Source organism: Canis aureus, chromosome 7 (assembly GCF_053574225.1).
Source record: "Canis aureus isolate CA01 chromosome 7, VMU_Caureus_v.1.0, whole genome shotgun sequence".
NCBI classification, from domain to species: Eukaryota; Metazoa; Chordata; class Mammalia; order Carnivora; family Canidae; genus Canis; species Canis aureus.
In genome coordinates, this window is record NC_135617.1 from 32,623,196 (window position 1) to 32,636,222 (window position 13,027).

Sequence of the window (13,027 nt, forward strand, 5' to 3'; positions counted from 1 at the left end):
ATAAGAGGAATATTATAAATAGCAAAGCAGGAAGTGTTAAAAAGTACATACAGGGATCCCTGGGTGGCACAGCGGTTTGGCGCCTGCCTTTGGCCCAGGGCACGATCTTGGAGACCCGGGATCGAATCCCACGTCGGGCTCTCAGTGCATGGAGCCTGCCTCTCCCTCTGCCTATGTCTCTGCCTCTCTCTCTCTCTCTCTGTGACTATCATAAATAAATAAAAATTAAAAAAAAAAAAGTACATACAGTAATGTAGAAAGTTTGTCTGGAATAGACTTTGAAAAAGTGAATGATAATATGGAAAGCATAAGTTGATGATTTCATGTTATCTTTTTAAGTGTAAAGAATAGTTAACAGAGTGGGATTTTTGGTAAATTATCTTATATTTTGGAAACAAGGGGAAAAGTTTGATTGCCAGCAGTACTATTTCAAGTATGAAGTTGAATAGGTTGGGAAATAACTACTTTTATCAAATCATAATGAAAATTTGTAGGTAGTAGGAAATTTGTGAAAGAAAAACACATTTGTATAGGACTTGGTGTTTTGTGACTGATAGAGGGATTAGGGCTCGATAGTGACAGAAGATTTAATAATTTAAATTAAACTGATTAATTAAATTTAAATTAAAGTAATTTAATATGTGGAGAATATTGAGCCTAGCTTGTATTAAAAATATTAATGGAGGGACGCCTGGGTGGCTCAGCAGTTGAGTGTCTGCCTTTGGCTCAGGGCGTGATCCCAGGTCCGGGGATAAGTCCCACATCAGGCCTCTTGTAAGGAGGCTGCTTCTCCCTCTACTATGTCTCTGTTTCTCTGTGTCTCATGAATAAATAATTAAAATCTTTTTTAAAAATAAAATATTAACAGAAATATGAATGATGTGAAAAACTTTTTTTTTTTTTTTTATTTGTCTTTGTTTATTGTAGCATTGGATGACCTGTGTGGAAATGGCTAGGCAACACTTGGAAATAGACTACTTAGAGGGTCTAGGAGTAGAAAGAGATCTTGGAGTCTTCCATGTAGAATGCTGTTTACCTCATGGAGATAGAGCAGTATAGAGGGCTTAAAACTAAACTTTTAGAAGTAGTCCTATTTCTTCACCAGGGAATGAAGAAAAGATCCAAATCTCTTGAGAATATATTAGAAAGGTACATGCTAATATCATGTTGCAGGCCAAAGGAGGAGAATAGATTACAAGGAGGACTGATTAATAAAATTGCAGCCTTCAGTGAAATTAGAATAGAGGTGAACAGAATGCTATTAAATTGAAGATGAGTTATTTATTTTGATAATAAATGTTCTTTTGATGAAAATTAGAGCTGATTCTTCAAAATCACTTTTATATATTGGTTCTACCAAGCCAGTTACAGCAACTTCCTTTTTTACATAAATTTACTTATGTTGGCAGTACTTAAATAGCTTCCTTTAATTAATGTGTAATGATGTTAACTATAAATTAAAGAATCTTCAATATTAAAGGAAACATTCATTTACTAATGGTCTTTTAAGATAATTTGATGACACCCAGACTATTGGAGTGTAGAAAACTTCCCTTAAGATATATTTTTTGTTTACACTGTAACTACCATAATTGATTAGAAAGTAGTAAAAGCATATTTTAATCTGTATGACACTATCTTCAGTATCTAGTGCACTTTCTTAATTAAATTTATTTCTCCCCAGGTAGATAAACTTTGAAAGTTCTTTATACTTAAGGATTTTATAAGGGTAATTCTTAGCATAAATTCCATTTCCCCACTGTTTTATTCTTGGGATATGAGTCTATATATACTCACAGAATAGTGAGGGTGTTCAGAATTTTAAATTATGGAGAATTTTCTAGGTAGGATGCACCCGTCTAAACAGTTATACATATATATATTATTTAAGATGTAATATATATATGTATATATATATTATTTAAGATGTTATTTGGAGAGAACACGGGTTCATGCCCTAGCTAGGGTGACACGAGGAGGTAGGCAGAGAGAATTGCAAGCTGATTCCTCACTTAGCACAGTGCCCGACGCAGGGCTCAGTCTCATAACTGAGACCAAGACCTGAACCAAAATCAAGTCGGATGCTTAATCAACTAAACCACCCAGGTGCTCCAGGCTCGTTCGTTTTTTAAAAATATACCAGTGTTGGGGTATCTTGGTGGCGCGGTTGGTTAAGTGTCTGCCTTTAACTCCGGTCATGATCCTGGGGTCCTGGGATCAAGCCCCACATAGGGCTCCCTGTTCATTGGGGAGTCAGCTTCTCCCTTTCCCTCTGTCCCGACCCCCCAGTCATGTTCTCTCTCTCTCAAATAAAATCTTTAAAAAAAAAAAAAAGAAAAGAGAGAGACAAAAAAACTGACCCTGGTCACAGACATAGAATAATTCCTTAACAAGGTGATTCTGCTTAAGATAGCCTATGTTCTGGGCAGCCCGGGTGGCTCAGTTGTTTAGCGCCGTCTTCAGCCCAGGGCCTGATCCTGGAGACCTGGAATCGGGTCCTACATCGGGCTCCCTGCATGGAGCCTGCTTCTCCCTCTGCCTGCATCTCTGACTCTCTCTCTTTTTCTGTCTCTCTGTTTCTCATTAATAAATAAATAAAATTAAAAAAAAAAAAAAAAAGGATAGCCCATGTTCCTAATTTGTATTGGGTTTCTCTAGGATTACATACCTCTCATATTCACCTTGAATGTGTGTTCCTCATGATTGATGTAACTTAGATCCTGTATAATTTTAGTCTACATTCTAGTGCTTTTAGAATCTAGTGCTTTTGGAATCTCATTTCCAGATTTGTCCAATTCTTCCAAAATGTCTTCCTAAATATCAGGTATTAGAATTTTAGAAAGGGATAGGACTCTGATGATATTTGGATTATTTCTATCATTTCACAGAAGATTAGGTGATTTGCCCATTATCAGAGAAGTCTCTTAGGTCTTAGACCTCATTTGAGTTATTCATCTTTCTGCTTCACAAAAATTACATTAGAAGCTGTGACAGTATATTCTGCCTTGAAAAAGGTACTAGTATTCTTCATTAAATATGACATCATCATCATCAAAGCTCTTAACTCATTAGGTTCTGTATTTTTTCAAATTCATTGTACACCTCTAAATTATTAAGATTTTGCTACTCATTTCTTGGAAATATTTATAGAATTCTTTAGTCAGTATGAGAATCTCCCTACAAAAGAATTATTATTATTTTAACTCATCCAATCCTTTCATCTCTTGTTTTAAAAATAAAATAACTGTATCATAATTGCTGAATAAATTTTTTATTTTTGCACTTATTGGTAAATAGCATGGCCCGGATTTTCTCAGCTTTTCTTATTGTGATTTAATGTGTATGAGTTTTATTGTGTGGTCTGTTTTTACATATGTCCCAAATGTTTCTTAAGCATGCTTAATTTTATGAGAGGTAGTTCATCTAAAATTCACTTTGAAAATTTATCATTAGTATTTCCTTTCTTTTTAGTTTTAAGATTTCATTTATTTAATTGAGAGAGAGAGAGAGAGCCGGAGGAGGAGCAGAGGGAGAGGAACAAGCAGACTCTGTGCTGAGGGCGGAGCCAAACACATAGTTCAATCTCAGGACCCTGGGATCATGACCTGAGCTGAAACTAAGAGTGGGGATGCTTAACCTGCAGGGTCACCCAGATTCCCCTTCATCCTTTTGGTTTTTGAATATAAGCTTCATTGTTTTTTAATTATATATAAATATTCAAAAGTGCCTTCAGTAGTAAATTTTTTTCTTTGGGAATTCTCCTAAATACTTTAAACTTGATTTGGTGAAATCATTTCAGAAAGAAATACTTAACTTTCTTTTTTGGTTGGCTTAATCACAGCATAATCATAAAAACAGTTACAGTGTATTTATTTATAAAAGGAAAATAAAATATTTTTCTACTTTGTATCAACTGGAAAGCCTAGTCTGCATTTTGTAGTTACGTTTATTATTGGAGGAGCCATTACTAAAGATAAACTTAGCATTTTAATTAATAAGGTTATGGACAACTTTTCTAATTGATTCATCAGTAGATTCTTTCAGTGCCTCCTTTAATGAATAATGGTTAAGCCAAATAATGTGCTTTTACTTTTTTCTGATGTTCTGGAAATAAACTTTTATTTTGTCCATATAAAAATCACTTCGAAGTTACACAGGTGCCTTACACCAAGAAAATTGATACTAGCCTGCCATATTCAAACGTCATGTGTTATATAGGAAATGCAGTGATCTTCAGTAAGATTAATCTTTTCTTTGCTTTTTTAAAAGTTTTCTAAGTTCCACATCTCCTATTCTTTTAGAGATCTACTATAAATTTGGCAACATTAGTAGATAGCATAGAAATAGGGTTGATTAATCCTCATATAGTCACCCCACACAAGAAAAGGAGAAAATGCAGCACAATGTTGCCTAAACATCAATGAAGGATATCATACTTGTGAACATCTTTCTAAAATCCTTTGTCATTGCTGAGTCAGACTTCTTTCAGATCTCTTCCTCTCTTCTACTCTGTACTTAGAATTGTAAACATAGGCTTATAATAATACCATTACATTTCTGGAAGTATTTATTAGAGTAGATTTATAAGTTGTTGCTTTTTTGTTTTTCATCTTTTGTGAAATTTTGAACTGAGATAAAAACATCTAACACATAACCAAGGCAATTTGAATTCTTAATCTTGAATTTTTTATGTAAAATTCTATCTAGAGGTAAACTTTTTTCAAGTGGCTACTTATTTACAACAGTTCATGTAATTTTTATTTTGCCTAGAAAACATTGAAAGAGACCTGAATCCTGACATTCCTGCAGTTTTAGTCTCTCATGTTTGGCAAATACCAAGTTATACTTATCTACTAATACTTGTGTGCTAATTGGGAGAAATAGTTGTATACTTTCTCATTTTTTTAACAGTTTTAAGCTAGGGTTGGAATCATTTCCCTTTGTCTGCTGTCTTATCCTCCAACTTTCTTCACAACTGAGAAATGATCCTGTTTCACTTATGACTCATTTTCTTGTTTGTATGGTAAATCTTTAAGTGTATTAGTCATCAGATAAGTTTACTGATTTTCTTGCATATGATTAATTTTAAGGAAAGTTATTCTTATTTCTTTTCTATTATTATCACTTTACAAAATACCATTAATAACACCAGTGCACTCTTTCCTTCTTTTCAACATGCTAAAGGAAAACTAGTTTTCTTTTTGAGTCAATCCCATTTGTGATAATATATTAACTTTTTAGGCAGAGCCCTTTCTTTTAGAGTGATAGTTTCTCTTTTGACCAAAATGAAAACTTTCCTTAAGAAATCAACTATTCTTCTTCTAAATTTTAATTTCACTTCCATATTGTGAACTGCACATCCATTCCTGTGCCATTTTTTAACACTAACGAAAGAAAATTACCACTTCTCTCTTTTCAAAGCATTTCCTGGAATATTGGGATATTGCTAGTAAAATTCAATTGTTCTAGATCAGTGGATACCGGAACAGAGAGGAGGTATTTCTTACCTGATAATGTGTGTGTGTTCCGATTCTGCTAATCCAGAAATCCAATCGCATTTGTTGAAAATCATCCTTAGTTGTTATTTGTTAGGGAGTCAACTCCCTATTTTAGTTGTTTTCTGAAATTCAGTCCCTAGATGTGCTTTAGATAGGCTAGAACTTTTACCTCTTTCAGAACACTGCTAAAGAAGTTTTCAACTGGAACATAGTCTGAAGAAGCACTGAGAGCAAAAAAAATTCAGAGTGGTGATTGGCCACCTCTGTTTGATTGACAGGTTGCAGGGAGAAACCCATTCGTTCTGGATTAATGGAACTGGAAAACAGAAAACAATTATCAGGTAAAAAAAACCTTTTCTTTAACCTTTGAAATTCACCATTTAAAAGATGAGTCAGACCATCAAGGGAATTTATTACCAAAAAGAAAAAAAAATTAGTGTCTTGTGAGCAATGATCTCTGGCTACTTCTTCCAAGAGTTAACAAAAAAATCGCTACACATTGTCAGCCTTTGCCGAAAGGGCTTGATTAAATGCAGATAAGATGGAATGTAAGGTGCAATTACATTGTAAATGTGGCTTAAAGACATGAAGCAGAATTCTATGGGTGGGGGAAATTGATGTTCTATTTTCTGAATTTTGTCTGGTCTGTGTGTGCATAAAAAGAATACTTTGTTTTTCAAGGCTGTTAATCTGGCACTTTTCATGAATATTCACAAAAATTTTGTTACTATACTGTGTTATACATAATCTTCACTTCATTGGGATGTATACTTCTACATCTTTACCATAAAATTTTAATAACAGTAGTGACCAGTTCTTTATATTTTAATGGCAACTTTCTCATTGTTGGTTAAATATATTTCAGATTGAAGGCCAAGGACATGGTGCAGTATTTGACTGCAAATGCTCTCCTGATGGTCAGCATTTTGCATGCACAGACTCTCATGGACATCTTCTAATTTTTGGCTTTGGCTCCAGTAGTAAATATGACAAGGTAGAGTATCATGATTCTGTATGGGTTTTTTTTGGGGGGGTTTTTGGGTTATTTTGTTTTAAATCCATGGATGGTTAGGGGTTGTATTTCTTCAGGGGTGGATAAGCATCATTTATGCTTTCAACCTCAAACTTGAAGAATCAGTCATATTTTAAGTATTCTAGGGACTTAAGTTTTAGAGAGAGGGTATATACAGCAGTTGTTAAATTCCTGTTCTCTGTAATAGACATTAGATAATAATTAGATCTTATTTAATCTTTACTTAGCCTGCTAGAGCAATGTACATTGTAATTCTAAAGCCAAGGATGGGAGAGATAGTCCATAGAGAGACTCTGAAATTATGTAAAATGTTTTATTTATATGGATAAAATATATTTATCTGGGTATAAATCTGTGACTTTCATGTGGTTCTCAAAAATGTATGGCCTACTGATGGTAGCTAATATTTTTAAATACTAAAGAGCCTTATAGTGATTAAAAGACTTAAAAATTGAACAATTCATAGTTTAAGAAATTCCAAATAAACCTATAAAATTATGAAGCTACAGATGTGTCAGGTATGAGTTCACATTAATCATTTTGTGTCATTTCACAAAATGTAGAAAATGCTCATCAACTGTTAGAAAACCACACCATGTTGATTTTTATGTTAATATTATATAAGTCCCATTTATTGAATACTTTAGGGGTTTTCTTAAATTGTATAAGGGATTTCATTAGAGTTTAATTCAAAGAATAAGTTAATTGAATGATTTCCCTTTCAAAATGCTAAAACAGACAATTAGTATGTTTAATAGTTTAAAAAATAAGATAATGGTAGCTCTATGAAAGTAGTAGTAGTACTGCTGAATGATTTATACCTAGATTTGATTTTACCATTTAATTTGAAATTACACAACTTTAATTATCATGTTAGTGTTTTATGTATGCAATCTTTTGTTACAGAGAAAATTCAAAGCAACTGCTTTTCTGATCATGAAATTTAATGTAGGAGGGACGCCTGGGTGGCTCAGCAGTTGAGCATCTGCCTTTGGCTCAGGGCATGATCTCGGAGTCCCGGGATTGAGTCCCACATCAGGCTCCCTGCGTGGAGCCTGCTTCTCCCTCTGCCTGTGTCTCTGCCTCCCTCTCTCTCTGTGTCTCTCATGGATAAATAAAATCTTTAAAAAAAAATTAATGTTGGAATATAGTAAAGACTTATCATAAACTCAAAGAATATTCTTTTATGTTGTTGTTTAACAATACCATGATTTACATTAAGACATTGCCTTCCATTAGAAATTTAAAGTGATAAATTTTTTTTTTCCAATCTTCTGTGGACCTTTCTTTTTTCAGATAGCAGATCAGATGTTCTTTCACAGTGATTATCGGCCCCTTATTCGTGATGCCAACAATTTTGTATTAGATGAACAGACTCAGCAAGCACCTCATCTCATGCCTCCCCCTTTTTTGGTTGATGTTGATGGTAATCCTCATCCATCAAGATATCAGAGATTAGTTCCTGGTCGTGAAAATTGCAGGGAAGAGCAACTCATCCCTCAAATGGGAGTGACTTCCTCAGGTAAGTGCTTATTTTCATAGATAATCAAATTTTCCATTTCTAATGATGTCTTATAAAATTGCCAATTGGTAAAGCTTTGTTATTGTTTTGAACAAATGAGAAGTAAAATGATTTTTAAATCTTAAAAATTTTTCTAATGTCCTTTGAATAATGCTGAAGTATGTACTACAGGATAATTAAGGAACATTGGAGAGTTAAAGCAATAATCTTGGTCATTTATTTATTCATCTTTTCTGTGACACCTAAACTGGTATTCAGTAGTGAACTAATCAGACACCTTCCTTGTTTTCATGGAGTAAGAATAATAAACATAATTATAAACAAATAGTTAAAATTTGTGATAAATCTTATTAAAGGGGATAACTTATGATGTGAAGAGAAAATAAGACTAGATAGCCTATTCATATTGAAGATTGTTTTAAGAAGTGATCAACTTTTAGAATTTTAAGTAAGATAGGGATGAAAGTGTTGAGAGCTTTTTTAGTGAAATAATGGAGGGCAAAAGTCAAATTAGTTGAAGAATTGAAAGGGAGTTGAAAGACTAGAAAAATTTATGAGAGGGACCTGAGTGGCTCAGTCCATTAAGCGTCCCAACTCTTGGTATCAGGTCAGGTCATGATCTACAGTCATGGGATTGAGCCCTGAGTCAGACTCCACCCTCATTGTGGAGTCTGCTTCAGATTCTTTCTCACTCTCTCTCTGCCCAAACCACTCGTGCTCTCATTTTTTCTGTCAAATAAATTTTTTTTAAAGAGAAAAATTTATGAAAATATTTTAAGTTCTGAACTCCAGCATAATGAACAGAACTTCTAAGTAGATGGAAAGGATACATATGGGATGTAATATATAATGAATAACTTTTAAATAATGAATTTAGATTCCGTAAGTTGTGCAGAAAAACCATCTCACTGTATTACAGAGAGCCCATCTCTTATTTTCCTTTAAGGATTGGGCATGAAATTGCAATGAAGATGAACATATTGGATAGGAGGGGCTGCTCCTGACAGTGGCCATGCCCATTCAGGATGGAGGGTTAGGAGAAGCATTGGAAGAATAGTTGCTGCTGCTACTTGTGGAGAGTAATACAATCTAATAGACCTGAATGTCTGGAGTATGTGAAATTAAAATGTCTCATACTACATGGACATAGCATGAACTCAAAGACTCTAAGAACAAGTGATACTATTCAAGAACTCTAGGCAGGTATTCAGACTAGAGAAGTCTCAATTATTTAGAGAAGTCTTGATTATAGGACTAAAATTAAGATAAATGTCTTTAGTCTCTAAGGGGAACTGGGAAGTATCAGATCTTGCCCAGGCCTCGAAAATAGGTACCTACGTTGAAATTTCGGGCACAAGGAAATGAGGAAAGGACTCATTAAAAATATCAGTGCTACTTAATTTTCATAGTTATTACATTTTTCCTCCATTTAACTTTTTGTATAGGACTTTCAGAAATAATACCTCGTATGATAATCCTTATTCTAAAAGTTGAGAAAATGAAAATTTAATATAAGTCTGTTCTAGTTAAAGTGCACAGAACCACAGGGAATCAAATGCAGCTCTGACTCTTAGTCCATTGTTCTTTCTTCCGTATCTGATCTTGAAAAGGAATTAGACACCATTTATTAGTACAGGACCATAAGAGAACCTATAGCAATGATAATGGCTTCAAGGTAAAGTCATACAGTTTTTAAGTATTTTAGGTCAGAGAATTCAAGGTAAACATCAATTTCTTTCATTATTTTTGATTTAACCAAGCAAAATATAAGACAGAAGAAAGATACTTTTTAAAAAATCTTCAGCATCATTTGTAACTATTTTTCTATTTGTAAATCTAGATCTATGGTAAAATTTATTTTGGGAAATCCCTTAGAATTAAGTAAAAATAGATGATGCGTATTGTAATGCTTGAACTCAGTTTTATTATATTTACACTGTTACATTTATATTTGAATGCTTCATCAGTTGTAACTTGAGCAATATCAGATTAGTCACTGATGTATAAACATGAGCTGTTTCCTCAGCATCCTAACAGGAAGGAAGCAGTCACAGGCATCTTAACTTTTACCTCTACTTTTACCACTCTCTAGCTTTGTGACCTTGGACAAGTTATTTTTATCTTATTGAATTTTAGTCTTCTCTTATAAAATGAAATAACATTATGTGCTTAGTACCTGTAATTTTCCCTTAGATCTTCCTTACTAATTCTTCGTTTCAGAATCTCCTTTGTATCTTTTCTTAGCCCACTCTAAATGTCTGATATCATCACATCATTTCTTATATACCCACACACCTGATATTAACTGCTCCCTTCTATCATGGCAGTGCTTTCATATATTTTATAACACTTACATGGTTTTTTTATTCATTCAGCAGAATTGAAAATTTTTATATGCCTAGCATTATGCTAGACTTAGAATACTAAATAAGGCAATCATGCTTTTGTGGAACTAACTAGTGGGCTTCCTTTTTATTTTGGCCTGAGTACTAATATGTATATATTGTTTGAGAAAATGAAGGAAGATAGCACTAATTCAGGGGTAGTCTGGAAAGATTTCACAGAGGAAATATAGGGATGCCATTTTAGTTGATGCTTGACGGATAAGTTGGTGTTTATCATGTTTATACTTGAATTGTGAGTATTGTGGTTAAAAGCTCCAAAGCATGAAAGTTTTCATCCAGTTAGGAGAGCAGAAGAGTCAGGTAGTCCCATATGACTGATACAGGTGAAAGTTAATGCTGGAAAATTAGGGTGAGTTAAAACACACCAAGTTCCTCCCTACCTCAGAGTCTTTGTTCCAACTCTTGCATTCTATCTGAAGTGTCTTTTTTCTTGCTCTTCACTAATTCTTCTTTTTCTTCAAGTCTTAGCTCAAATTCTATCTTCTCAAAGACAGCTTCTTTGACTTTTTCTGTCTCACTGTAAGTGTTCCTATCTCTATTCTCCATTTTCTCCAACATCATCTTTCTTTTAAAAAATGATTTTATTTATTTATTTGAAAGAGATTGAGCAAGAGAGAGAGAGAGAGAATGTGTGTGAGCTCCAGCATGAGTGGGGGAGGAGCAGAGGGGGAGAAGCAGACTCCCCGCTGAGCAGGGCACCCAACATGGGGCTCGGTCCTAGGACCCTGAGATCATGATGCAAGCTGAAGGCAGATGCTTAACTGACTGAGCCACCCAGGCAACCCTCTGTCATCATCTTTTAACATTTTTCAGTTTGCATTTATATAAGGGTTTATTGTTTAATTCTCCCATTAGAATGTTAGCTGCATGAAGTCAAGGACCTTATTGTCCTGTTCACCACTGCAACTTTACTTCATAGTTCCTAACATGTAATAGACCATCAAGAATTTGCTTAATAAATGAAATAGTAAAGGTTTGGTTTCATTTTGTTTTTTGAGAAAGTTGGTTATCAGATTTGCCTTTTTTGCCAAAGAAACTGATCTAAGATGAAATTCCACTTTTGTCATTTATTAGATACGTGACTTTGAGTAGTTATTTTGGTTTTCTTATTGTAAGTGGAATTAATACTACATATCTAACTGCATTATTGTAGGGATAATATGAGTGCCTGAACCATAAGTACTTGGTAAATCTTAATCCTTGTCATTGTTGTTTGTAATAAGGTTAACATATTCCTGGTTGTGTGTGTATGTATGTATATTTTACTGCTATCATTTCAAAGTTTATCATTTTAGATCTTTTTAGGTCTTTTACTAAAGTAAAATTTATATTAAATTTGAACTCAAAGTGAGTTTAATTAGTAAAATGGTTTGACTAGTGGGCTAAAATATTCTTAGCATTTTGTGTGGTATTATATAGGACTGAACCAAGTTTTAAGTCAGCAAGCAAACCAGGATATTAGCCCACTGGATAGCATGATTCAAAGGCTACAACAGGAGCAAGACCTGAGACGTTCTAGTGAAGCAGGTATCAGTAATACCAGCCGTTTAAGTAGAGGTAAGCATTGATTGCCTCAAGTGAAATATTTTTAAAATTGTAATAGTTTAATCCCCCATTGGTAAAGAAGTGATTAAACAAAGTATGGCACATCCATAAAATGAAATATTAGGCTGCCAGAGTGACATCTTTTTTTTTTGTTTTTTTTTTGTTTGTTTGTTTGTTTTTTTCAGAGTGACATCTTTTAAAAAATACGTAATGCCTAAGAAAATGTTCGTAATATAAGGTTTCGAACTGTAGACAATGAATCTTTAAATATGTATATCCTTTCAGATTCCTATAGTAAACATGTAGAATCTAGAAAAACTTTGAAAATAAATTTATTCAATAATGTATGGAATATACACCACATTCTCCTGTATCTCACTGCTCTTATTGTCACATATTATTTTCAGAGAAAAGTTAAAGCAAATTTATGAACCAGAGACATTCTTGGGTTTGTCTGTTTTTGCTTCTTATATCGTTTTCCCAAAATAAAAACCGTTTTTTAAGAAATTAATGATTTTTTTAAGAATTATTTTACATGAAAAAAAAATGTTACTCATTAGTTTAGCTAATTAACTGAATAGCCATGTTTTTTCATTAAATTTTTGCCTGTGGTTTGGTTCCTAATTTGGTAATTTAATTAATTTGCCATAATGCGACATTTCATGTGAAAGATAATGTAGATTTTATTTTCTTTTATAAACTAATGTTTTTAAATAGAACTTACTATATTAATTTTTCATTTAGGCTCTGTAAGTTCTACCTCAGAGGTTCATTCACCACCAAACGTAGGACTAAGACGTAGTGGGCAAATTGAAGGTGTACGGCAAATGCACAGCAACGCACCAAGAAGTGAAATAGCCACAGAACGAGATCTGGTAGCTTGGAGTCGAAGGGTGGTGGTACCTGAGCTATCAACTGGTATAGCCAGGTAAGGGGAGTTGTGAAATTTTATGTACCACTGTTGTTTATGTTCATTATTTTGAATTATAACCTTCAAAGTACCGTTTTAGGTTTGTAATTTATT

At 33.7% G+C, this 13,027-nt stretch overlaps 1 protein-coding gene across 5 annotated transcripts in view; it reads left to right on the top strand.

The window, feature by feature from the left end:
• PHIP (PHIP subunit of CUL4-Ring ligase complex) overlaps window positions 1–13,027 on the top strand; it is a 131,862-nt gene that overhangs the window by 62,041 nt on the left and 56,794 nt on the right. For all 5 annotated transcript variants that reach the window (XM_077903303.1, XM_077903301.1, XM_077903299.1 and 2 more), the window contains 4 exons: window positions 6,364–6,492; window positions 7,828–8,053; window positions 11,878–12,015; window positions 12,748–12,931. In XM_077903303.1, the coding sequence (XP_077759429.1) occupies window positions 6,364–6,492; window positions 7,828–8,053; window positions 11,878–12,015; window positions 12,748–12,931 (677 nt within the window). The remainder of the gene's footprint in view (window positions 1–6,363; window positions 6,493–7,827; window positions 8,054–11,877; window positions 12,016–12,747; window positions 12,932–13,027) is intronic.